At 44.1% G+C, this 26,394-nt stretch overlaps 1 protein-coding gene across 2 annotated transcripts in view; it reads left to right on the top strand.

Annotated features, from left to right (window-relative positions):
• Positions 1–2,758: 2,758 nt before the first annotated feature.
• The window catches only part of tbc1d30 (TBC1 domain family, member 30), a 108,264-nt gene continuing 84,628 nt past the window's right edge, over positions 2,759–26,394 (top strand). The window contains exons 1-2 of one of the 2 annotated variants that reach the window (XM_086009270.1): positions 2,759–3,481; positions 4,758–4,922. In XM_086009270.1, coding sequence (XP_085865396.1) covers positions 2,806–3,481; positions 4,758–4,922 — 841 coding nt within the window. In that variant the 5' untranslated portion in view covers positions 2,759–2,805. The remainder of the gene's footprint in view (positions 3,482–4,757; positions 4,923–26,394) is intronic. The other variant, XM_086009269.1, reaches the window with a different exon arrangement.

Genomic DNA, 26,394 nt, shown 5'->3' with positions numbered 1-26,394 from the left:
TACTCTGTATCCCAATATCCAGGTCATTTATTTATATATATATATATATATATATATGTATATATATATTCAAAAAAAACTATACAACATTTCCATCCCTAATCCAGGGCCATTGAGGCCAATTTTAGTCCTGTATCGCAAGACCACTAAGATCAGCTAACTCACAAGTGAGCCTAGTGTTAGTATCTGTTAAAGATGACAACTCATTGTTATTGTTTTAATTAAGTAAGTGCTAAGCTCATATAATGGCTCCCTTTTGTGAGTTAGCTTTGCAACACCAGTAGCAGATAGAATCTGAGCATGCAGTGACACTTGGTGTTTAGATACCAAAGGTACAGCTTGATGAGGCTGCACACAAAGGCCATAATCAGGATTAAGGTGACGTTGCCTATGTTTTTGTCCCCTTAATCTGGAGATTTGTACATAGATGGTGCAGTTTCAGTCTCCAGATAAAGTGGAAGATGGCTTAGGTGACTGCCATGGCACAGGCAGCTGATATAGGCCAGCCCTGAGCCATGTACAGCAACATCAGGAGCACCTTGCATCTGATGATTAGATTCTTGCACACAATGCCAACTTTTGTTTTACACTGCTGATTCGCACCTTCTAGTTCTTGCTGCACACCTTGGCTCCTCTGAACCAGATGCCCAGCACCTTCAGGTAATATGGTCTGACAGTGAAAGGGATGAAGCATTGGTCAGCCCAGATCCCAGAGAACATTACTTCACTTTTACTGCATTTTATTCTGGCCCCAGAGGCCAGTTCAAACTGATTGCAGATGTGCATCACTCTGTGGAACGACAGTAGATCTGAGCATATCATCCATGTATAGGGACACCTCGATCTGAGTGCCCTTGCTGCCCTGGATCATCACTCCTCTTATACCCATATCCTCCCTGATGGACTCACCAAATAGCTAGCTACAGCACATGATCAAGACAGAGGAAAGAGGACTACCCTGCCTTACTCCAGATCTGATCGAAAAGTTTTCTGATTCCCATCTATTGATTAAAAATGTGCTACAGATGTTGGTGTAGAGCAGTTTGATCCAATTGTGGATTCCCTCCCTGCACCCCATCTTAAACAGCACACCCATCATGTACATGTGCGAGATCCTATTGAAGGCCTTCTCCTGGTCCAGGCTGATCAAGCAGGTGTCCACCTTTCTGTCCTGTGCGTGGGCAACTGTATCCCTGAGTAGCGTCAGGCTATCAGAGATCTTCTTGCCATGCACCTACAGGTCCGATCATGTGGATCACCAGCTCCAGAGCAGGCTTGACCCAATTGGCAATGACCTTGGATAGGATTTTTTAATTGACATTAAGCAACAATAAGAGCCACCAATTTTTGATGTCTTCCATTTTTGCTTCTGTATGTAGATGAGGGTGGTGCTGCCTTTTCTCTGGGATTCTGGCATGGTTCCTGCCAGCACCATACCATCGTACACTTCTAGCGGGTCTGGACCGATCTCGTCCCACAGAGCCAAGTACAACTCCACCGTTAAACCATTGCTTCAATAACATTTATTTGTCTCGAAGGATAGAACGGCCTTTATCAGTTCATGCAGGGTTAGAGGGCATTCTAGACTCTCCCACTTCCTGTCATCTAGAACCACGGATGGAAAACAGGAAAGGCTGGGAAGCCATTCTCTGGCTGGACTTCTCATCCTAACAGCCCTGCATAAGAGGATTTACTGATCCTTAATATGTTAATAGATACATTTTAAGTGTTAGGAAAGAAGCTAACCACTCAGACTATCTCCTGGCCATGACAATTGGGAGTTTCAGCCAGGGAGGAGCCATCTCCAATCTTAAGACGTAATGACGACCGATTTCCTGGATCAAAATCAAAACAAACTTCTAATGCGCAACAGCAAGGTAGCGATAGCATCTTACTGCGTGCTGAAGTGCACACGCCCACACAGCGGAGCATTTCCCACAAATCACAGAGAGAAAGCTAGTGCAATGAGCTCACTCACATATGTCGCTCTGCATCAATAAACACCATTTGGCAGATTGAGTGTAGCTTTCATTCGCCAGCACAGTATCACGTACAATAGTTTCAATAAATATCGGAACGTCAGTTACTTGGAACCAAGGCAGCTTCCCCTGCTTCCAAATTAACCCTTCGTTCATTTGCCAATTTTAAATGTAACTAGATAAGAACGGGGTAAAATGGGCTGTCCGTTGAAGATCGTTTGTTTACAATTGTAATCTTAACTTGGTTGTTCCGTAAACTTATTTTAAATTATGGGTTTAATTTTTTTTAAACATGCAAATATTGGCCAGCGGCAGGTAGTGATGTCGATGCCTTCTGATTTATCTATTATGAATATATATAATTTGAATAGTTTTAATTACGTAGTGATCATATATTACCGAATAAGATTCAAATACGTATCATTTTGAGGATTGTTAACGAGTTGCTAAAATTTACAATATCTGACACACTTAGAAAAAGCTTCCGGAAACATCTCTTTTGATTGTACGCACAGGGAATGTTGCTCTTGAATTGATTGAATCGCTGCCGTGTTTTTTTTAATCATATATCCTGGTCTTGGTCAGTCTTACTTGCAGTCGGCTGCAAATCTTGATGTGAAATTTACCTGGAGCAACATAGCAATAGCCAGACTGTACCATGGACTTCGTGGGGAAGAGGGAAGTACATGATTTCAACGAAGATAGCATCAGTACGATGTACTTTAAGATAAATCTAACAAAGTCAGAGTGAAACAAAGTGTTCTTGCTGAGGTAGCAAAAAATAAAGTTTGGGGCGGGGGGAACATAAATTGAGGGCGTGCTGGGAATGCCTCCCCCAGATTGGGAAATGGTGAGGACCCGGAACTCGCTCCCGATCTACCTGCTCCTCGCTCCTGCTCAGGAGTTGGGCAGTTTGCAGCCGTTCAGCAGTGAGTGGCGAAGAATGGCTGCTTCCATTCACTTTCCGCAAAACGAACTCTCCGAAGTCGACATCTCCAATGGAAACTGTTCAGAGGACGAGAATGACGCCTTCGTGAACTCCGTTGGAAGTAACTTGGACGGGCTGTCCGGCTTCCAGCAGTGGATGCAGATTGTCGGTTCGCCGGGAACAGCCCAAGGCCCCTTTCTGCCAAAGGACAGCGAAAACATTCCACTATCGCCCGTGCCACTCTCCACTTCAGTGCCAACCCAGCACTGGACGAAAGGGGCGAGCGCCACGGAAAAAGCGGGGGGATCCCACATTGTTAACCGGGTCAGGGAAAGCCAGTCTGGAACAGCAAGTATCCCCTGCAGGAGAACTTCTTCCATAGTGGACTGTCTGCTGACCGAACTCTATGACTCCTGCGCGTATAGCGGTCGAAGTATTGACAGTGTGGACAGTTCAACGGAGACCTCCAGCTCTGATGCTTTTCTGGGAAGGAGCAATTCTGGATCGATGTTCCTGCAGGAATTTCAGGAACAGTACACTACAAAACATCAGATGCAGTACCTGGCACAAAAAGGTATTTAAAAAAAATATTTGTATAACATCTATATACACAGTTACTCTAACAAAACGTGTCCTTAACTATGACTGCATCTAAGCTACCACTTGAGTTTGGGTGCGCAGCAATGCAAAGTGGTAATAGAAATCCGAAGACTACTGAGCCAAATAAAGCTTCCAGGATCCTTGCACGCCGGCTTTGAGTGTAACTCTAGCTCATATTATGAACCCATTTTCACTGTTAATCCAAAAATTAGTACCTAAGGTCAAATTGTTCTCAGTTAAGTAACCTGAAAAATATTGCCAGCGTCAAAAAAATGTATGTCAATAATGCCTCCCCAACCTGTGCCTCTGAAATCAAACGGTCAGAAAGAGGCCACGGGTACTTTGAGGCGTTTGTTTGATTTTGGCTGATTAATGAATAGGTTAATGATACAGGCCAACTCCTGGAGCACCGGAGCCCATGGCAGTGGAAAATATTATGCAAGTGTAATCGTTTGTATTTAACTTTATTGCCATAGCAAGTAAAGGGGAAAGACTAAACATAGAGGTCATCTTGTCTGGCTTGATGTGTTCTTAAAACAGTGGTGTGCGTATGTGCGAATAATCGAATCCTTCTGTGTCATTAGTGTCAGGAACTGACCAAAAAGTGGCGCAATACTTGATTGGGCAGCAGTGAGCTCACGGGTACTTCGTGGAGCCCCGAGAATAGACGTAATAACTATCTATTCAGAGATATAGGACTTCAGTGGACACGATTGGGGGATAACGCATGTCACCGAGTACAATTCGCTTCAGCTTGCCTTCCTGCCTTCCACCCTATCACAGACCTTTCGTTTTGTTCCTTCTTCCCCTCCCCCCTTTCCCTGCCCCTACACTTGCTTAAAAACCTGTTCCATCTCCAGCTTTTTCCAGTTCTGATGAAGGGTCATCGACCTGAAACGTTAACTCTGTTTCTCTCTCCACAGATGCTGTCTGACCTGCTGAGTATTTCCAGCACTTTCTATTTTTATTTCAGATTTCCAGCATCCTCAGTATTTCGCTTTTGTCACAGAGTAATGTTTGGCAGTTTAAAAGAAAATCTGAAATATGGGCTATTTTACTCAATGTAACAGCGGAGAGAATATTGAAATAAAGCATTCTCAGCAATATTCGTGCAACCCAAAATTCAAGGATACATAAACAAACAATTTATTACCAGAATTCTGCAGCAATTATCTTGATACCATGCTTACTAGCACATACAGATAATGCGACGGCTGTACCATATTATAATTTTCTTTTCATCTTAACAGGTGTAGATGAGCTGAAGCGAATTGTCGAGGAGCTAAACTACAGAATTGCCGTGCAGTCTGCAAAGCTGGTTCGTCAGTTAAAGAGAAAAGACAATCTTTCACACAAACTGCAGAAGAACAGCGATATTGTGACCGCATGTTTGCAAGCAGTTTCCCAGAAAAGACGTGAGTATATCTGAAATATGGAGCACTCTATTCCCTCTTGGGTACGTTATACAATATTTGCATTTATATAGCACCTTATCACTCAACGTCTCAAATTCTTCACCCAATACATAACTATTGGAGTGCAATAATTTGCTAGGTAGGCAAATATATGCATGGTTTGATATTTGCATGTCTTGTGAAATTACCGTTGGACTGAATGGGGTCAGTTCACAACCTCAATAGTACATGTTCTGCATTTATAAAATGTATATACAGTCTGGCTACTGGCCGAATAAATCAATTAAAGTGGATTTCATTGTATGTTTAAAGCAAGTACAGTATCATGTTTGTCTTTTGATAATTTAGAATCATGGGTAACTCTTTACATCAGGTTTCTTTGTTTTAAGTATAACCTTTATCAAATGGACCAGTAAATTAAGTGGTAGTGTTTGTAAAGGAGCACTAGACTAATGGTAGCAGCAATTAACTGGAAGGGGAAAAAATCAGCTGATTTATAATGGATCAGGCTCCAGAGGGTATTTTACTGCAATAAATGGAAATCTCTCAAATGGGAAGAGTGGTCTGACAATTGTATTTTTGAACAGCAATTTTATGGTTTAATTTCAAACAGTTTCAGAGAAATTGAGATTTGTGAGTTTTGTGCTTACTTTAATTATATGCATTATATTACTTTCAAAAGAAGGTTTGATTTTGGGCCTTTCCTTATTATGGTTACATTAACATCATAAGAATGTTCCATAACAATTTGTAAACATGGTGTAAACATTATAATTTGTAGCATCGAATAATTAAATGGAGAGGATTACATCTTACTGTCAAAGAAGTGTTGAGGATTCTGATAATTCCCTTCAGCAGCAGAATTGCTGAAAGGCTTAAAAAAACCCACAATTATCCAGGTGTAAATTGCTGTTTATGCAGAGTGAAGTCCATTTATCATGTTAATTGTGAAATTAAGTCAATCCAAAGTGAAAATGTTTCTGGTGATTATTTGCATTGCACAGATTTGCAAAACTGAAAATATTTTAGGCAACCATAAATTGAATATGATTAAATGTATCTACAGAAACAGTAGAAATACGCTAACATCTGTTTTTCTTTTATTTGAAAAGCCTCTCTTTTGTCACTCCCCTTTCCTCCCCATATTCTTCATTTTCTTATTTCTCTGAAGGTCGGGTTCCATTGGTGCCTGTAGCTCTCTGGTTTCTTTCCCATTCAGCCATTTTTCATGTATGGGCTGAGTGTTGGTATACTTCAACTGAGGGCCCTCACAGCCAAGCCCAATCTAATCTTCATTTACCCACTTTCCAGCCGAAATTACTGGATACCATTTGCGAGTGGAAATTCTGTCTGTTTTTCTGCTCTCTCGCCGAAGGATGCTCAGGTCAATTGATGTGTCCTAATTGCCATGCAAGCTGAGATTAGTTAACTGAACACAGACCAAGAAACCGGTACAGTTCTGGTCTGTAGGATTCAGTAGAACACCAGACTGTATGTTTACCCATTAAGCCATTGTAGTGTTTTTCTTTGCTGATTAAATAAGTAAGAAAATATTGTTTGTCCTTTGCATTGAAAGTTGTTGAAATCAGTTTATATAGTCTTTTACATGCATTCAGTATTCTATAGAGAATTGATTAGGAGCATCCTCATTTCAATACATTTATATACCATGTTTATACTGTGACTGATTTGGAAGTCAAATCTCCAGCTTAAATGCTGTGGAATGAAGAAACTTGCAATTGATTTTGAATCTAAATACACAGCTCTCCCTATGTCTTATATCTTCTCATTAACAGTTCAATTTGATATCTTCCTGCAGCTCAGACACTGCATCACATACCCTTGAATTCAATGCACTATAAGCTGATGTCCTGTTACATACAAGCGTGCCTGACACCAAAGCAACAGGCTCATTTTTAGAAACTGGAGACAGCAGATATAATGTCGAGCTGCAGGTTAAACAGATCAGTAATTGGGGGTAGCAGGTTCAGTTCTGATATACCATATTCAGAGTGGATTCAAATGAGGCTTTGAAAATGCAGTTTAAAAATTGGTAGTTTAAAATACGTATCTGTTGTATAGTGTTGAGGCAGACTATTAATGTTTAATATTTATTCACTATGAACAAAAAAAGGACCAACCACTTTATACTGTTCTCAAGGTTATACTTAGCAATAATAGTGATTCAGAATAATGCAAAATGCACATCTCATGCTTTTAGTTTGGGATGTATATTAAACATTTCCTAAGTTAATATTTTAATTATCTGTTTTGTTAACATGCAGCGTGGCTGTGCTCTGTGCTCAGGTAAATATGATAAACTTCGTATTTTATTCACACCGATAGCATGTTAGTTTGAATTATTATTTTTACTTTTTTAAGATCAGCAGTTAGTTGATCTCTTTCAGTCTTGGCAATGAACAGGTTTTTAACCAACTGTTTTATTGTGCATGTATTAATATGCCTGCTCAGATTTATAAATGTTATGCATCACTGTGCTGAATACTGAAGAATTATTCTTTTCAGATACATTAAATATAAGTATAAACAAAACAAGTATTTATTTAATGAATGAATTGTGCATTTCATTGTGCAATTACTACTGGCAAACTCTGATTAAATTACTCTCTTGTAAAACTTGCTTCAATTCCTTTCCCTTTGTCAATACCATTTCCTTCTCAAGTCTTACAGAATGGACTTGAGGCCTTTCATTATTATATCATATCTTCCTTCTGTAACATTGAATACAAACTCTGTTGTTTGCTCAAATGAGGGCCTTTTTGGAAATTGTTTCTAAGTCTTGTACGATGCTGCACAGCCTATTGCTGATTATAATAACACAGATACTGTAAATGGGTCCTTCCCTTCAAAATATTAAGGCTCTTTACAAAGTATATTGTGTAAATAATCACAAGAACGTCGTTTATTAAAAACATTTCTTGTGTTAGGACAATCACACATCTTGTATAAAGTAGCATTGGAAGTACTGTATTGCATAAAGAAGCAGTAGTCTTTGCAATAAGGCTTTTTCACTGATTCCAGTACTAAAAAAATGTTCAATTTTACATACAATTAAGAGGTAGAAAGCCACTTGGTATCAGCAGTTACCAGACTGGAATAGTGGAGTCAACATTGTAGGATTTTGCAGTGTCACTATCGGTTCCCACTGAACATAAACTAAACTTTGTGATATTTACAAACCTCTGACTAGGAGGTGAGATTATCTGATTTGCATTTTCTATCATTAAAAATATTTTCTAACCATCCATCTGATAACTTTGATTACAAAAAACCTTTACATACATAAGAACATAAGACGTAGGAGCAGGAGTAGGTCATTTGGCCCCTCGAGCCTGCTCCGCCATTCAATAAGATCATGGCTGATCTGATCTTGGCCTCAACTCCACTTCCCTGCCTGCTCCCCATAACCCTTGACTCCCTTATCGTTCAAAAATCTGTCTATCTCCACCTTAAATATATTCAATGACCCAGCCTCCACAGCTCTCTGGGGAAGAGAATGCCAAAGATTCACAACCCTCTGAGAGAAGAAATTCCTCCTCACTTCCAATTTAAAAGGGTGCCCCCCTATTCTGAAATGATGCCCCCTAGTTCTAGGTTCCCTCACGAGGGGAAACATCCTCTCTGCATCTACCCTGTCAAGCCCCTTCAGAATCTTATATGTTTCAATAAGATCCCCTTTCGTTCTTCTAAACTCCAATGAGTATAGGCCCTGACGTGAATCAGTCATTCATGAAAGAAAGACTTATGAAATAATACTGAGCGGCCTACGGGTGGCGCTGTCCAGGGAGAGTATAAATACTCGGGCACGGGCCCAGCTTGTGCAGGACATTCTTAACCGGAACTAGTGAAGGACACAACTAGACCTCCATGTTGTAAAACAGTTGATTGAAGCTTTGTTTAACGCTTAGACCAAGTGCCTAGTAGTTTTCTTACGTCAGGCCCAACCTGCTCAACCTTTCTTCATAAGATAACTGCTTCATCTCCGGAATCAACCTCGTGAACCTTCTCTGAACTGCCTCCAATGCAAGTATATCCTTCCTTAAATAAGGAGACCAAAATTGTATGTTGTACTCCAGGTGTGGTCTCACCAACGACCTGTACAGTTGTAACAGGACTTCCATACTTTTATATTCCATTCCCTTTGCAATAAAGGACAACACTCCATTTGCCTTCCTAATTACTTGCTGTACCTGCATGCTAGCATTTTGTGATTCATGTACAAGGACCCCCAGATCCCTCTGTATCTCAGCATTTTGTAATCTCTCGTCATTTAAATAATTTGCTTTTTTATTTTTCCTACCAAATTGGATAACCTCACATTTTCCCACATTAAACTCCAACTGCCAGATTTTTGCCCACTCACTTAGCCTATCTATATCCCTTTGGAGATTCTTTGCGTCCTCCACACAATTTGCTTTCCCACCTATCTTTGTATCATCAGCAAATTCGGCTACATTACACTCGGTCCCTTCATCCAAGTCATTAATATAGATTGTAAGTATTTGAGGCCCCAGCACTGATCCCTGCGGCACCCCACTAGTTACAGTTTGCCAACCTGAAAATGACTCATTTATCCCGACTCTCTGTTTTCTGTTGGTTAGCCAATCCTCTATCCATGCTAATATATTACCCCCAACCCTGTGAGCTCTTAGCCTGTGTAGTAACCTTTTATGTGGCACCTTATCGAATGCCTTCTGGAAATCCAAATACACGATATCTACTGGTTCCCCTTTATCCACCCTGCTCGTTACATCCTCAAAGAACTCCAGCAAATTTGTCAAACATGATTTCCCTTTCAAAACCATGCTGACTCTGCTTGACTATATTATGATTTTCTAAATGTCCTGCTATCACTTCCTTAATGATGGACTCCAGCATTTTCCCAATGACAGATGTTAGGCTAACTGGTCAATAGTTGCCTGCTTTCTGTCTCCCTCCTTTCTTAAATAGGGGAGTTACATTTGTGGTTTTCCAGTCCACTGGGACCTCTCCAGAATCCAGGGAATTTTGGTAGATTACAACCAATGCATCCACTATCTCTGCAGCCACCTCTTTTAAGACTCTAGGATGCACGCCATCGGGTCCAGGGGACTTGTCCACCTTTAGTCCCATTAGTTTGCCTAGTACTTTCTCTCTAGTGATAGTGATTGTTTTAAGTTCCCCTCCCCCCCCCCCCCACCCAAATAGCTCCTTGATTATCCATTATTGGGATGCTTTTAGTGTCTTCTACCGTGAAGATTGATACAAAATATTTGTTCAAGGTCTCTGCCATTTCCCTGTTTCCCATTATTAATTCCCAGACTCATCCTCTAGGGGACCAACGTTTACTTTAGCTACTCTCTTCCTTTTTATATACCTGTAGAAGCTCTTACTGTCTGTTTTTATATTTCTTGCTAGCTTACTCTCATAAGCTATCTTCTCTCTATTATCTTTTTAGTCGTCCTTTGCTGGTTTTTTAAATTTTCCCAATCCTCTGGCCTTTCACTATGCTTCGCAACATTGTATGCTTTTGTATTCAATTTCATACCATCCTTTAATTCCTTAGTTAGCCACGGATGGTTCATCCTTCTCTTAGTCTTTCTTTCTCACTGGAATATATCTTTGCTGAGAGTTATGAAATATCTCCTTAAATGTTTGCCACTGTTTTTCTACCGTCTTAGCCTGTAATATATTTTCCCAGTCCACTTTAACCAAGTCTGCCTTCATATCTTTGTAATTACCTTTGTTTAAGTTCAGGACATTAGTTTGAGACCTAGCTTTCTCACCCTCAAACTGAAATTGAAATGCTATGATCACTCTTCCCAAGAGGATCCTTCACTTCGAGATCATTAATTTTTCCAGCCTCATTACACATTACCAGATCTAAAATAGTATTTTTCCTGGTTGGTTCCACAACATATTATTCCAAGAAACCATCCCGCATACACTCTTAAGAACTCTTCCTCAAGTCTACCTTTGCCAATTTGCTTTGTCCAATCAATATGAAGATTAAAATCTCCCATGATTATAGCCATACCTTTCTTACAAGCCTGTATTATTCTCTGTCCTACAGTGTGGCTACTGTTTGGGGGCCTGTAGAACACTCCCACAGGGACTTTTTACCCTTATTATTTCTTATCTCCACCCAAACTGATTCTACGTCTTGATCTTTTAGGCCAATATAATTTCTCATTACTGCACTGATCTCATCCCTTATTAACAGAGCTACAGCACCTCATTTTCATTTCTGCCTATCCTTATGAAATGGCAAATACCCCTGAATATTCAGTTCCCAGCCTTGGTCACCTTGCCACCACCTCTCTGTAATGGCTATCAGATCATACCCATTTATTTCTATTTGTGCTGTCAACTCATCTATCTTGTTACGAATGCTGCATGTGTTCAGATATAGAGCTTTTAATTTTGTCTTTTTACCATTTTTCCCTACTCTGACCCCTCTTTCTGATGCACTCTTATGTGTATACGCTCTGTCCCTTCCTGTCACACTCTGGTTATCATTACCCCTATCACTACCCTGCACTTTTGCCGTCTCATTTTTCTTTGATATTTTTCATTTCTACTCAGCGTATCCCTACCCCCACTATTTAGTTTAAAGCCCTATCTACAGCCCTACTTATTTGATTCGCCAGGACACTGGTCCCAGCCTGGTTCAAATGAAGCCCATCCCGATGGAACAGCTCCCTCTTATCCCAGTACTGGTGCCAGTGCCCCAGGAATCGAAACCCATTTCTCCCACACCAGTCTTTGAGCCACTCGCTCATCTCTCTGATCTTATTTACCCTATGCCAATTTGCACGTGGCTCAGGTCATAATCCAGAGATTATTACCTTTGTGGTTCTGCTTTTTAATTTAGCTCCTAGCTGCTCATTCTCCTTCAGCAGAACCTCTTTCTTTGTCCTACCTATGTCATTGATACCTACATGGACCACAACCACTGGATCTTTCCCCATCCACTCTAAGTACCTCTCCAGCCCAGAGGAGATGTCCTTTACCCTGGCACCGGGTAGGCAACACAGCCTTCGGGACTCACACTCTCGGCTGCAGAGAACAGTATCTATCCCCCTAACTATACTGTTCCCTACCACATTTCTTTTTGCTCCCTCCACTTGAATGGCTCCCTGTACCATGGTGCTGAGGTCAGTTTGCTCATCCTCACTGTAGTCCCTGCTCTCGCCCACAGAGAGTAAGGGGGAAAAATTCGGTTGGTTTGCGCCTCCCGTTAGCACCTTAAGAGGGTGCTAATGTGGTGCAAAGCAACTAGCGCCCGTGCGCGACGATGTTTGCGCCACTCATGAAATTGACTAGACATTTTGTGGCAGCGCTAAACACTACCACCACGATCTCCTGCGCCTGCAGATCGTGGCGTCAGTCGAGTGTGCAACGCCCCGGTAGCGCCCCAGACCGGATATTGAGTGGCGCCCCTGTCTTTCTGCCTGCCGCTAGCAACGACAGGTTGAGGGGAGTGTTTTGCAGTTGGGAAAGGACTGGGGGAGCGCTATTTAAAGGCGACCGCTTCCTGCCTTTTTTTGTCAGCAAAATGTTTTCACCACGCATTCTGAGTGAGAGAGAGAAACTGCAGGAGATATTCAACGCTGTGTTGAGAAGTTTTGGGTACTGAGCAGTACTTTGCAGGTTCATTTTTATTTGATCTTCCTTGCATTGATTTAGAAGAGACTATGGGGGCTGCACTCTGAGCTCTTTCCTGGGCCTCTCCATTGTTCTTCCAACAGATTTGATGTACAGGTCTCTCCAGGCTGCAATGAGCAGGATGTGGATGGACAGCAAGATCGACCCAATCCCCTTTAAGAACTGGCCGGCGACAGTGTGTCTGTGTTCCATTGCTGACTGACATCACATGAGCTTCGCCAACGCTCTGAGTTAGCGCCTCGCTCCTCGGCCTTTGTGCCTTAAGACAGGTGTGCAGCGCCTGGTTTAGTGTTCCAATCATCTCCAGGGGCGATAAAAGCCAAGTTTGCAGTCAGAGGCGATAATTAGCACCAGGCGCTAAACTTTGCGCCCGGCTGATAATCGCACCCCAAACAGTGCAATACTGAATTTCTCCCCCGAAGAACCTCATAACTGTTGGACAAGAGCAAGGGCTGAGGCTCCTCCACCACTACCTCCTGGTTCCCTATACCTGCCTCGCTCGTAGTCACACCCACCTGTCCCTGACCACAGACCAAATTTGAATTAATTAATCCAAGGGGTGTGACTGCCTCCTGGAACACAGTATCCAGGTAACTCTCCCCCTCCCTGATGTGTTGCAGTGTTTGAAGCTCGGACTCCAGCTCATCAACACGGAGCCGAAGTTCCTCGAGTGACCAACACTTACTGCAAATGTGGTCGCCGTGGATCTCAATGGTGTCCACCAGCTCCCACATGTTGCAGCAGTAACACATCGCCTGCCCTGCCATCTCTAATGTATTTAATTAATTAAGTGTTTAAGTTTTGAACGTTTAGTTTTTAATCCCAGCTCTTGATTTAAACCAATGCCCAAGAAAAGAGAGAAATACTGACCAACCAATCACTTCCCTGCTTTCCTGTGATGTCAATCCTTGTTTTTGTTGTCAGGTCCACTGCCTTCCTCTGCCGCGCTGTTTATTTGCTCCGCCTCCGCTCTCGCTCCGGCTCAGGTCCCCTGCCTCTGCCTTTTCCCTGTGATGTCCCTTTGACTTCGTTTGAGCAGATTAAGTACTTATTATGTCCAAAGAAACACTCAATTGTTGTGGCAGAAACTGACTACTTTCCAGACCCTCAATATTCCCATCAAAGAATAACAAAAGCAATACAAAAGAGACCTTGGAATGGAATTGCTACAATGTGCTTACTCCCATCAGGGGGCCATCTAGTGTTCAATTAAGAATGTGTGGGTACCATATCAGTATTAAGCCAAATATTCACATTCTCTGCAGAGCAACCAACAATTCAAATATTTTGAAATGAGTTTATGAAAGATTATGTATAAAGGATGGTGCTCAATGAAGTCTTTGGTTTGAAACTGGATACTCCAGAATGACTGATGCATGATTCTATAATGATCTTTGGCAGTTCTAGTTCTGCTCAGTATAATGTTCCAGCTAACTGTCCATGCTCAGTTACAGGTGCCAGTTGGTGATAGTAACATAGTTGACGGTACATAATTAGATTTCAGGAGACATTTGATAAAACCCCTCGCAGGAGTTCATGGGATAAAAATGGGAAGGTGAATTGGACAGATAATAGGCAGGGAATTGTAATTGTTTGACTAATTCTAGTAGTTCCATTGGGGAGCTGCAACATAGAAACATAGAAGATAGGAGCAGGAGTAGGCCATTCGGCCCTTCGAGCCTGCTCTGCCATTCAATGAGATCATGGCTGATCATCCAAATTCAGTACCCTGTCCCTGCCTTCTCCCCATATCCCTTGATCCCTTTAGCCTCAAGAAATATATCCAACTCTTTCTTGAATATATTTAATGAACTGGCCTCCACCGCCCTCTGTGGCAGAGAATTCCACAGGTTCACCACTCTCTGGGTGAAGAAGTTCCTCCTCATTTCAGTCCTAAATGGCTTACCCCTTATCCTTAGACTATGACCCCTGATTCTGGACTCCCCGGCCATCCGAAACATCCTTCCTGCATCTAGTCTGTCCAGAGCTGACAGAATTTTATAGGTTTCGATGAGATCCCCTCTCAATCTTCTAAACTCCAGTGAGTATAAGCCCAATCGACACAATCTCTCCTCATACGTCATTCCTGCCATCCCAGGTATCAGCCTGGTGAATCTTCGCTGCACTCCCTCCATGGCAAGAACGTCCTTCCTCAGGTAAGGTGACCAAAACTGCACACAATACTCAAGGTGCGGTCTCACCAAGGCCCTGTACAACTGTAGCAAGACATCCTTGTTCCTGTACTCGAACCCTCTTGCTACAAAGGCCAGCATACCATTTGCCTTCTTAACCGACTGCTGCACCTGCATGCTTACCTTCAGCGACTGGTGCACAATAACACCCAGGTCTCTTTGCACTTCCCCTTCTCCCAATCTATTGCCATTCAAATAATAATCTACCTTCCTGTTTTTGCCACCAAAGTGGATAACCTCACATTTATCCACATAGTGCATTTGCCATGTTTCTGCCCAATCACCCAACCTGTCCAAATCGTACTGGAGTTTCACAACATCCTCCTCACAGCTTACCCTCCCACCCAGCTTTGTGTCGTCTGCAAATTTGGAGATATTACATCCAATTCCCTCGTCCAGATCATTAATATATATTGTGAACAGCTGGGGTCCTAGGACCGATCCTTGCGGTATCCCACTAGTCACTGCCTGCCACTCGGAAAACGACCCGTTTATTCCAACTCTTTGCTTTCTGTCCGCCAACCAGTTCTCTATCCAAGTCAATACCTTGCCCCCAATCCCATGTGCCTTAATTTTGCACGCTAATCTCTTATGTGGGACCTTATCGAAAGCCTTCTGAAAGTCCAAATACACCACATCCACTGGTTCTCCCTTATCTATTTTACCAGTTACATCCTCAAAAAACTCCAGTAGATTAGTCAAGCATGATTTACCTTTTGTAAATCCATGTTGACATTGTCCGATCTTGTCACTGCTTTCCAAGTGCTCTGCTATTACATCTTTTATAATAGACTCCAGCATTTTCCCCACTACCGATGTCAGGCTTACCGGTCTATAATTCCCCGCTTTTTCTCTACCACCTTTTTTGAATAGTGGGGTAACATTAGCTACCCTCCAATCCATGGGTACCGTTCCAGAGTCTATCGAGTTCTGGAAGATGACCAGCAATGCATCTACTATCTCTAGGGCCACTTCCTTAAGTACCCTGGGATGTAGACCATCAGGCCCTGGGGATTTATCAGCCTTCAGTCCCATCAATTTTCCTAACACCATTTCCCTACAAATACTGATTTCTTTCAGTTCCTCCCTTTCATCAGACCCTATGTTCCCCGACATCTCTGGGAGGTTATTTGTGTCCTCCTTTGTGAAGACAGAACCAAAATATGTATTTAGTTGGTCTGCCATTTCCTTGTTTCCCATTTATAAATTCCCCTGATTCTGACTGTAAGGGACCTACGCTTGGACTTCACCAATCTTTTTCTCTTCACATATCTATAAAAGCTTTTACAGTCAGTTTTTATGTTCCCTGCTAGCTTACTCTCATATTCTATTTTCCCTTTCTTAATTAATCCCTTTGTCCTCCTTTGTTGACTCCTAAACTGCTCCCAATCCTCAGTATTGCTTTTTCTAGCCAATTTATATGTCCTCTCCTTGGATCTTATGCTATCCCTAATTTCCCTTGTTAGCCACGGTTGAGTCACCTTTTTTGTTTTATTTTTATGCCAAACTGGGATGAACAAATTCTGTAGCTCATCCATTCGGTCTTTGAATGTTTGCCATTGCCTATCCACCGTCAACCCTTTGAGTGCCATTCCCCAATCAATCCTACCCAACTCACTCCTCAGACCATCGTAGTTTCCTTTATTTAAATTGAGGACCCTTGTCTCTGAGTCAACTACTTCATTCTCCATCTTAATGAAGAATTCGATCATATTATGATCGCTCCGACCCAAGGGGCCTCGTACAACAAGATTGCTAATTAATCCTTTCTCGTTACATAATACCCAGTCTAAGATGGCCTGATCTCTGGTTGGTTCCTCGACATATTGGTCCAGGAAACCATCCCGTAAACACTCCAGGAATTCCTCCTCCACAGTATTGTTACTAATTTGGTTGGCCCAATCTATATGTAGATTAAAGTCACCCATGATGACTGCTGTGCCTTGTGGTAAACCACTGTTATACCTGTCTGTAGAGGTATGTGTATTCCACTAGGTACAGGTCTGGACATGCCTCGGCTGACTCCTCCCACTATTCCAGGTATATAAGTGACTACCTCCCAGTCCCTTAGTATTCTGGACGGGTCGACCACTCGAGACAAGACCTTCATTCTTTAGTTAATAAAAGCCTGGTTGTTACTCGCTCAACCTCAGTCTTTTGAGTAATTGATGGCGCATCAATTTTATTAACTAAATTTTTATAATGGAGAAGATCCTCACACCAGCATGCCTGGACCTGGACAGTCGGGAAGCGGACGCTTCCACCAAGTTTGCTCACTGGCTCATGTGCTTCGAGACATTCCTGACTGCCTCCACTGCGGTCACAACGGATGCGGACAAACTGTCTGTCCTGATCTCCAAGGTGAACCACCGAGTGTACTCAGTCATCCAGGACGCGACCTCGTACACAGACGCCCTCCAGCTCAAGACCCAGTACGCGCGCCCCATGAACGAAGTGTACGCCAGGCACCTCCTGGGGAGTCGCAAGCAACAACCTGGGGAATCGACTGAGGAATACCTCCAAGCACTGTCCGTGCTTGGCTGGGCCTGTGGGTGTAAGGCGGTAACGCCCGCTAAGTACACGGAGGAACTGATCCGGGATGCCTTCGTAGCGGGCCACAAGTCCAACTACACCCGATAGCGTCTGCTGGAGCAGAGCGACCTCAACCTCAACCAAGCCTCCGAAATCGCACTAACGCTGGACGCAGCCTACCGGGGCATGGATGCCTACTCCTCTACACCGTGGACGCCGCGGGGAACGACAACCTGGGACACGGTAGGACAGCCCCATAGCACCGTGCCACCCCAGCCACAGCCCAACAACGGCCCAACTACCGCAGCAGTGTCCCAAAGCCAGACAGCAGTATCCCAAGGCCAGAAATGCTACTTCTGTGGCCAGGCCAAACACCCCAGAGCGCGCTGCCCAGCGAAGAATGCGACCTGCTCGGGCTGCGGGAAAAAGGGACACTACGCCAGCGTCTGCAAGGCCAAAGCCACCCCGAACGCCAGCAGCGCCGCGTGTGGGCCGGGCGAGCCGCCATCTTGGGCCCCCAACAGCGCCGCGTGTGGGCCGTGCGGGCCGCCATCTTGGGCCTCCCCAGCCATGTGCGAACCACCGCAGCAGCAGCCATCTTGGACGACTCCAGCCACATGGGAATCATGGACGCCGCCATCTTGGACACCAGCCGGGACGCAGCAGACCGCCAACCCCACCCCATCTGATACCCGCAGCGACACACCGACCCCTACGCTGGCCTCTGTTACGCTGGACCAAACGAGACCACACCAACTAGCTCGGTCCAAAATGGACGTTAAGGTAAACGGCTATGCAATAAACTGCCTTTTTGACTCCGGGAGCACAGAGAGCTTCATCCACCCCGACACGGTGCGGCGTTGCTCTCCCCCAGTCCTGCCTGCGCACCAGCGGATTTCTATGGCCTCCGAGTCCCAGTCAGCGGACATTGGCGGCTACTGCGTGGTGACACTAGTAGTAGACGGGACTGTATTCAATAATTTTAAACTCCTGGTCCTGCCCGACCTCTGCGCTGCCGTCCTACTGGGGTTGGATTTCCAGTGCCACCTCAAAAGCGTTACGATGGCGTACGGTGGCCCCCTCCCCCCACTCACAGTCCGCAGCCAGCAGCCTCCAAATTGCCCGCCGTGCACCAGATGCAACCTCTCCACACTCAGAGTCCCACCCCCCCCCCCACTGTTTGCTAACCTCACCCCCGACTGTAAGCCCATCGCCACAAAGAGCAGGCGATACAGTGCCGGGGACAGGGTTTTCATCAAAACCGAAGTGGAGCGACTCCTGAAGGAGGGGATTATTGAGGGCAGCTCCAGCCCCTGGCGAGCCCAGGTTGTGGTCGTTAAGACCGGCGAGAAACAACGCCTGGTCATCGACTACAGCCAAACAATGAACCGCTACACCCTGCTGGACGCCTACCCACTCCCCCGCATAGCTGACATGGTCAACCAGATCGCGCAGTACCGCGTCTTTTCGACCATTGACCTGAAATCAGCGTACCACCAGCTCCCCATCCGCCCTGAAGACCGCCAGTATACTGCTTTTGAGGCAAACGGCCGCCTCTATCACTTCCTTAGGGTTCCCTTCGGCGTTACCAACGGGGTCTCCGTCTTCCAAAGGGAGATGGACCGGATGGTCGATCAAAACGCGCTGCAGGCCACTTTCCCTTACCTAGACAATGTGACCATCTGCGGCCAGGACTTGCAGGACCATGACGCAAACCTCGAGAAATTCCTCCGCACCGCCCAACTCCTGAACCTGACATATAACAAGGAGAAGTGCATATTCCGCACAGACCGCCTCGCCATCCTTGGCTGTGTTGTGGAACATGGGGTCATCGGTCCTGACCCGGACCGGATGCGTCCCCTTATGGAACCCCCACTGCCTAAAAGCCCTGAAGAGGTGCCTAGGGTTTTTTTCCTACTACGCTCAGTGGGTCCCCTACTATGCAGACAAAGCCCGTCCGCTGATCAAATCCACCTCTTTTCCCCTGATGGCAGAGGCCCGCTCGGCCTTCCACCGCATCAAGGAGGACATTGCCAAAGCCACCATGCACGCAGTGGACGAATCCATCCCCTTCCAGGTGGAAAGCGATGCGTCCGACTTTGCTCTGGCCGCCACCCTTAATCAGGCGGGGAGACCTGTGGCATTCTTCTCACGAACCTTCCAGGGCCCGGAGACCAGACACTCCGCGGTCGAGAAGGAGGCCCAGGCTATTGTGGAGGCTGTGCGTCATTGGAGGCACTACCTGGCCGGAAAACGATTTACCCTGCTCACTGACCAGCGTTCAGTTGCTTTTATGTTCAACAACAAGCAGAGGGGCAAAATCAAAAATGACAAGATCTTGAGGTGGAGAATCGAACTTTCCACCTACAACTACGAGATCTTGTACCGGCCTGGGAAGCTCAATGAACCCCCAGATGCCCTATCGCGTGGCACCTGCGCCAGCGCGCAGATCGATAGGCTGAGGGCCCTCCACAATGACCTCTGCCACCCGGGGGTCACCAGGTTCTTCCACTTCATCAAGGCCCGCAACCTGCCTTACTCCATCGAGGAGGTCAGGACCATGACCAAGAACTGCCAAGTCTGCGCTGAGTGCAAACCGCACTTTTATAGACCAGACAGAGCCCACCTGATAAAAGCCACTCGCCCTTTCGAGCGCCTGAGCGTCGATTTTAAAGGGCCTCTCCCCTCCTCCGACCGCAGTGTGTACTTCCTCAACATCATTGACGAGTACTCCCGTTTCCCGTTCGCTATCCCCTGCTCGGACATGACCAGTGCCACGGTCATTAAATCTCTGAACAGCCTCTTCACCCTGTTCGGTTTCCCCAGCTATATCCATAGCGACCGGGGCTCATCGTTTATGAGTGACGAACTCCGCCAGTACCTGCTCGCTAGGGGTATAGCCACAAGCAGGACCATCAGTTACAACCCCCGGGGGAACGGACAGGTGGAAAGAGAATGCGACAGTTTGGAAGGCCGCCCTACTAGCCTTAAAGTCTAGGGGCCTTCCGACCTCCCGCTGGCAGGAGGTGCTCCCCGATGTGCTCCACTCGATTGGGTCACTGCTTTGCACTGCCACCAATGCCACCCCTCACGAGAAAATGTTTGTCTTCCCAAGGAAGTCCACATCGGGGACATCGTTACCGCCATGGCTGACGTCCCCAGGGCCGGTACTACTGAGAAGACACGTGAGGGCCAATAAAATGGACCCCCTGGTCGAGAGGGTCGACCTCCTCCACGCCAACCCCCAGTACGCTTACATTGCGTACCCGGACGGGCGGGAGGACACAGTCTCCATACGAGACCTCGCACTCTCGGGGACCGCTGTAGGGCAGGAGGACACAGTCTCCATACGAGACCTCGCACCCTCGGGGAGCGCTGTAACCCACTACCCATTACCACCCCCCCCCCCCCCCCCCCACGACCCGATATCCAACCCCAGCAGCCGGCTCGCCTTGGACCGTCACCCACGAGGACTACACTCCAGGGCCCCAGCCTACACGGGACGCGACGCCGGAAGCTCCACCACCCCTGCCGTCGCCACGTCGATCACAGCGGCAGACAAGACCTCCGGAGAGACTCCAATACACGAACTTTTAAATACACTTCACCCCGCCGGACTCATTTTTAAACAAGGGGTGAATGTGGTAAACCACTGTTATACCTGTCTGTAGAGGTATGTGTATTCCACTAGGTACAGGTCTGGACATGCCTCGGCTGACTCCTCCCACTATTCCAGGTATATAAGTGACTACCTCCCAGTCCCTTAGTATTCTGGACGGGTCGACCACTCGAGACAAGACCTTCATTCTTTAGTTAATAAAAGCCTGGTTGTTACTCGCTCAACCTCAGTCTTTTGAGTAATTGATGGTGCATCAATATTGCACGCTTCTTTAATTTCCCTTTTAATGCCATCCCCAACCTCCGCCTTACTGTTTGGAGGTCTATATACCACTCCCACTAATGTTTTTTTCCCCTTAGTATTTCTCAATTCAAGTGGAGTAAACCCAAAGATTGGCCCTGAAACCTTTGCCATTTACAAGAGTCGTTAATAATAATGTATTGTAAATCAAATGTCTAAATATTCAGGTGTGGAGAAAGGAGAGAGATAAAATTTCACAATTCTTCAGTTATTCCCAGCCAGGTCAGTCACAGATGACAGTTACTATTCAGAAACGTAATGTAATGAATTATGTTGCTAAAACAGCAAATTATTATTACATAATAAAGAGTATATAATTAAATAAAGTGGAGCAGGAAAAATATTCCGATGGAAGCATTAACCCAAATGTTTTATGGGAAAAGAGATAATTGCATTTATATAGATTCTGATGATATTGAAATATCTCAAAGCACTTCATAGAGGGGGTCATTTTGACCTTGTGCGATAGTGTAAAATAGGTGATAGCGAATTGACAGCCCGCTTTACATCTCCTGATTTTTATTTCCTTTGACATCAATGGATACAAAACTCAAGAGAGGTGTTTAACGGGTGGTCGAGCTGATAATGTGCAAGGTAAACTATTGCCCAAAGTCAAAATTACCCCCAATGACTTTTGGAGTGCAGTGACTGTCATGTACGTAAACATGGAATGCATTCTCTACTAGCCTTCTCCCACAAAGAGTAATGAGCTGGGTGGATAATTAATCTGGTGGCATTGGTTATGGGGGAAATGTTGCTGAGGACACTGGAAGAACTCCTTGTCCTGGAACTGGAATGCTATGAGATCTTTGACCTCCATCTCTAAGACACAGGTTGGAAGTCATAGGAAGATTACAGTCATCAGGGATTATAGAGTAGTACTAGATGAGGAAAGGTTAGAAGGTGACAGGACGGGACCCAGTAATGGTAGTTCACATAAGGGTAGCAACATGTGCAGAAATACATATGAGCCTTAAGCATCACATATGAGGATTGCCTCAAAAAAGATCGGGAATGCAAAGTAATGTTCCCTGATATACTTCCAGTGTTTTGGAAAGGAGAAAAATTCAGCAGAAAAATTGGGAATGTAAATGTGACTGGCAACATGCTGTAAAAAAAAAAAATACTACTTTTATAAATAATTGGGCACCGTTTCAAAATTAAAAAGGAATGTTACATCTGCACCTAAATTAAGTAGGAGCAAAGAGACTTGTGAGGAACATTGAGGGAGCAATCAAGAATCATTTAAACTGATAGGCAGGGGGGGTGGAGGCGGGGGGAGTGGGGGTTGCTGGATGGGTGGGGGGTGGTGTTGCTGGGTGGGTGGGGGCAGAGAGTGTTCAGAAAAAACCTCAAAGTGAACAGAAAAGGAAGAAGACAGTTGGGAGATAAATGAAGGTGTTCTGTGAAAGGGAGAAAGCTACAAAATTAGACATCTGTAATGTGAAAAGGTCCAAGCTAACACTAGGGGTGTGCTACAGACCACAAGGCCAGCATAAGAGATAGGACGGGTATATGAGAACAGGAACATTATTTTTATGGGAGACTTCAATCAACCAAAATATAAACTGGGAAAGCCAAGTCCTTTATAGTCAGAGTTGGAAAAGGTAATGCATGACTTCTACCTGACCCAGTGTGTCAAGGAAACCATGAAAGGCTCATTTTGATTTGGAGTTTCTTAATAACCCAGATAATGTCGTGGAAATGGAAAACATAGCACCCCTAGAGCACAAGTTAAACATGATCTAGGATTGTGATATACCTAAGATCAGGAGCCAGGTATATTAAATTTGCTAAATTCAAAGAAATAAGGAAACAAGTAAAGCAAATTGATTGGAGGAGGATGTTCAACAGCATTTCAGTAGAGGACAAATTAAACGCCATTAAAAGTATAATGCTGAGCCTGCAGGATAAATACATCCCTAAAATGAAGAAGCTCAAAGTAAACACATAACCCTAAATGGATTAACAAATTACAAGTGAAATAACAAGGGAAAACACCTGCATAAACCCTGCTGAGAGAAAGGGGAAGGGGAAGGGGCTCACTAGGATGAATGTGGAAATGTGCAGAGACGCATTAAAAGGGTGACCAGAGGGGCAAACAAAAAACTAGAAAAATGCGTAACCGCAACATTAAAAAGTTCTTTCAATACTTTAACAGCAAGAGGGCAGTCAGAGAAGAGGGGAAATTCATAAAAGATGCAAACTCTGAGTTCTCCCAGAGTCCTAGCTAACATTTATCCCTCAATCAACATCACTAAGGAGCAGGTTATCTGGCCATGTATCTCATTGCTGTTTATGAGACCTTGCTGTGCGCAAATTGGCTGCTGCATTGCTCTACATTACAACAGTGACTACACTTCAAAAGTATTTGATTGGTCATAAAGCACTTTGAGATGTCCTGAAGTGTAAAAAGCTTTAAATAGTGTCCACTTGTTTTACTTTGATGCTGATGGTGGAACTACATTTGACATCAAAAGCAGAAAAGTAAATGGAGTATAATTCTATCTAAAATGCCTTAAAGTATCATCGTAATGGTCACCATTTTGTATCATGAGGATGATATTTTTCAACTTCTCAAACCTTTACAGTATAGTTCTGTAATGCTTCATACATTATATTTGTTTCTTTAATATTTTTAGGCAATACACTGTATCCGAGAGCAAGTTTTACATAGTGAAAATAAAATTGCATTTTTATTATTTCTGTATTTTATGTGCTGTAACTTTCAAGCCTTGTCGACTAAGGGAGTTGTGTATGTTGTTTGTATTTAATGACAGATGGTGCGAAAGACATTGCTTCAGAGGCTTAGGATACAATCTCTGAGAACTTTTAATGAAAGTAGCAGATATATTCAGATTAGTGATTGAAAATGTGCAATGTAATCCTAGATTTGTTATTGGTAACAGTTAACTTTTATTTTGTGCTTTAACCTGGTCAGCTTTTAATTGAGAGAGATTGTGATTCTTTAATGATTTATGATGAGAACAGACAATATCCAGTCTGCCCAGTTGAGCTAACAGCAATTAACATTCATTATATCTCTAGACCAGTTTTTGTATTTTCAGGGATGTTTAACATGTAATTTGTGATTCTAAAAGAAAAGACTTTCCAACAAAAATGTACACCCACTGATTTTAAGTGTAGCTTTTCCAAGAAAGGCACATGTCAATCGATTTAAGTACATCATTGTTTTTCATTCCAGTTATTGGGACATGCAACATGCTTTGCACTTCTTATATTATAGAAATACTGAGATTTTTACCAATTTTGAAATGTAACAGGTCAGATTTCAAATGGCATGTTCAAAGTTTGCTTAAATGTAAAAAGGGTTTCATCTTACTGCATCATGGTGAATTATGGTATTAAGATTTCAAGTTGTAAAACACTGGCTAGAATTAACATGCAAAGATATTAAGCATTTAGAATGTGGTTCAATGTGGCCTCCAAACAAGCTTAGGTTGATCTTCCAGTCAATGTTATTAAAACAACATACATCAGGAGGAATTTCAATTATCCAAGCCACAAATTTAAATGATTATGAGATGGTTACTGGCTATTTCAGGTTTTAAAAGTGAGATCATTATGAGTATCCTAGCATTGGACTAAATAATTTTTCATATAGTGAATAATGTTGGTCTGGACAGTAACATTCTACTTTGCTTGTGGCTTTCAAATTCTCGCCTGTTGCCACAGTACTGGTAAGAACATAAGAACATAAGAAATAAGAGCAGGAGTGGGCCATACGGCCCCTCAAGCCTGCTTCACCATTCAATAAGATCATTGACCTCCACTCCACTTTCCCGCCCAATCTCCAAATCCCTGGATTCCCCTGGAGTCCAAAAATCTATCTATTTCAGCCATGAATATACTCAAAGACTCAGCATTCACAGCCCTTTGGGGCAGATAATTCCAAAGATTCACAACCCGCTGAGTGAAGAAATTCCTCCTCATCTCGGTCTTAAATGGCCTACCCCTTATCCTGAGACTATGCCCCCTAGTTCTAGGCACTCCAGCTAAGGGGAAACAACCTCTCAGCATTTACCCTGTCAATCCCCTTCAGAATCTTTCAATGAGATCACACCTCATTCTTCTAAACTCCAGAGTATAGGCCCATTCTACACAATCTCTCATCATAGGTCAGCCCTCTCATCCCAGGAATCAATCTAGTGAACCTTCGTTGCACCACCTCCAAGGCAAGTATATCCTTCCTTAGATAAGGAGACCAAAACTGTGCACAGTACTCCAGCTGTGGTCTCACCAAGGCCCTGTACAATTGTAGCAAGACTTCCTTACTCTTGTACTCCAACCCCCTTGCAACAAGCCATTGGCCTTCCTTATTGCTTGCTGTACCTGCATGCTAGCTTTCTGTGCTTCTTGCACGAGGACACCCAAATCTCTCTGAACACCAACATTTGAAAGTTTCTCACCATTTAAAAAATACTCTGTTTTCTATTCTTCCTACCAAAGTGAATAACCTCACATTTCCCTACATTATACTCCATCTGCCACCTTACTGCCCACTCACATAGTCTATCTATATCCCTTTGCAGACTCTGTGTTCTCCTCACAGCTTACTGTCCCACCTAGCTTTGTATCATCAGCAAACTTGGATACATTTCACTCAGTCCCTTCATCTAGGTCACTAATATAGACTGTAAATAGCTGAGGCCCCAACACTGATCCTTGCAGCACCCCACTAGTTACATAGAAACATAGGAGCAGGAGTAGGCCATTCGGCCCCTCGAGCCTGCTCCGCCATTCAATGCGATCATGGCTGATCATCCAAATTCAGTACCCTGCCCCTGCTTTCTCCATATATCCCTTGATCCCTTTAGCCTTAAGAAATATCTCCAACTCCTTCTTGAATATATTTAATAAATTGGCCTCTACTGCCTTCTGTGGTAGAGAATTCCACAGGTTCACCACTCTCTGGGTGAAGAAATTCTTCCTCATCTCTGTCCTAAATGGCTTACCCCTTATCCTTAGACTGTGACCCCTGGTTCTGGACCCCCTGACCATTGGGAACATCCTTCCTGCATCTAGTCTGTCTAGTCCTGTTAGAATTTTATAAGTTTCAATGAGATCCCCTCTCATTCTTCTAAACTCCAGCGAGTACAAGCCCAATCGACCCAATCTCTCCTCATATGTCATTCCTGTC

Source organism: Somniosus microcephalus, chromosome 16 (genome assembly GCF_052327205.1).
Source record: "Somniosus microcephalus isolate GS21.2 chromosome 16, FLI_Smic_1.0, whole genome shotgun sequence".
Lineage (NCBI taxonomy): Eukaryota > Metazoa > Chordata > Chondrichthyes > Squaliformes > Somniosidae > Somniosus > Somniosus microcephalus.
The sequence above is the reverse complement of the archived record's forward strand: the minus strand, read 5'-3'. Positions and strand labels throughout refer to the sequence as shown.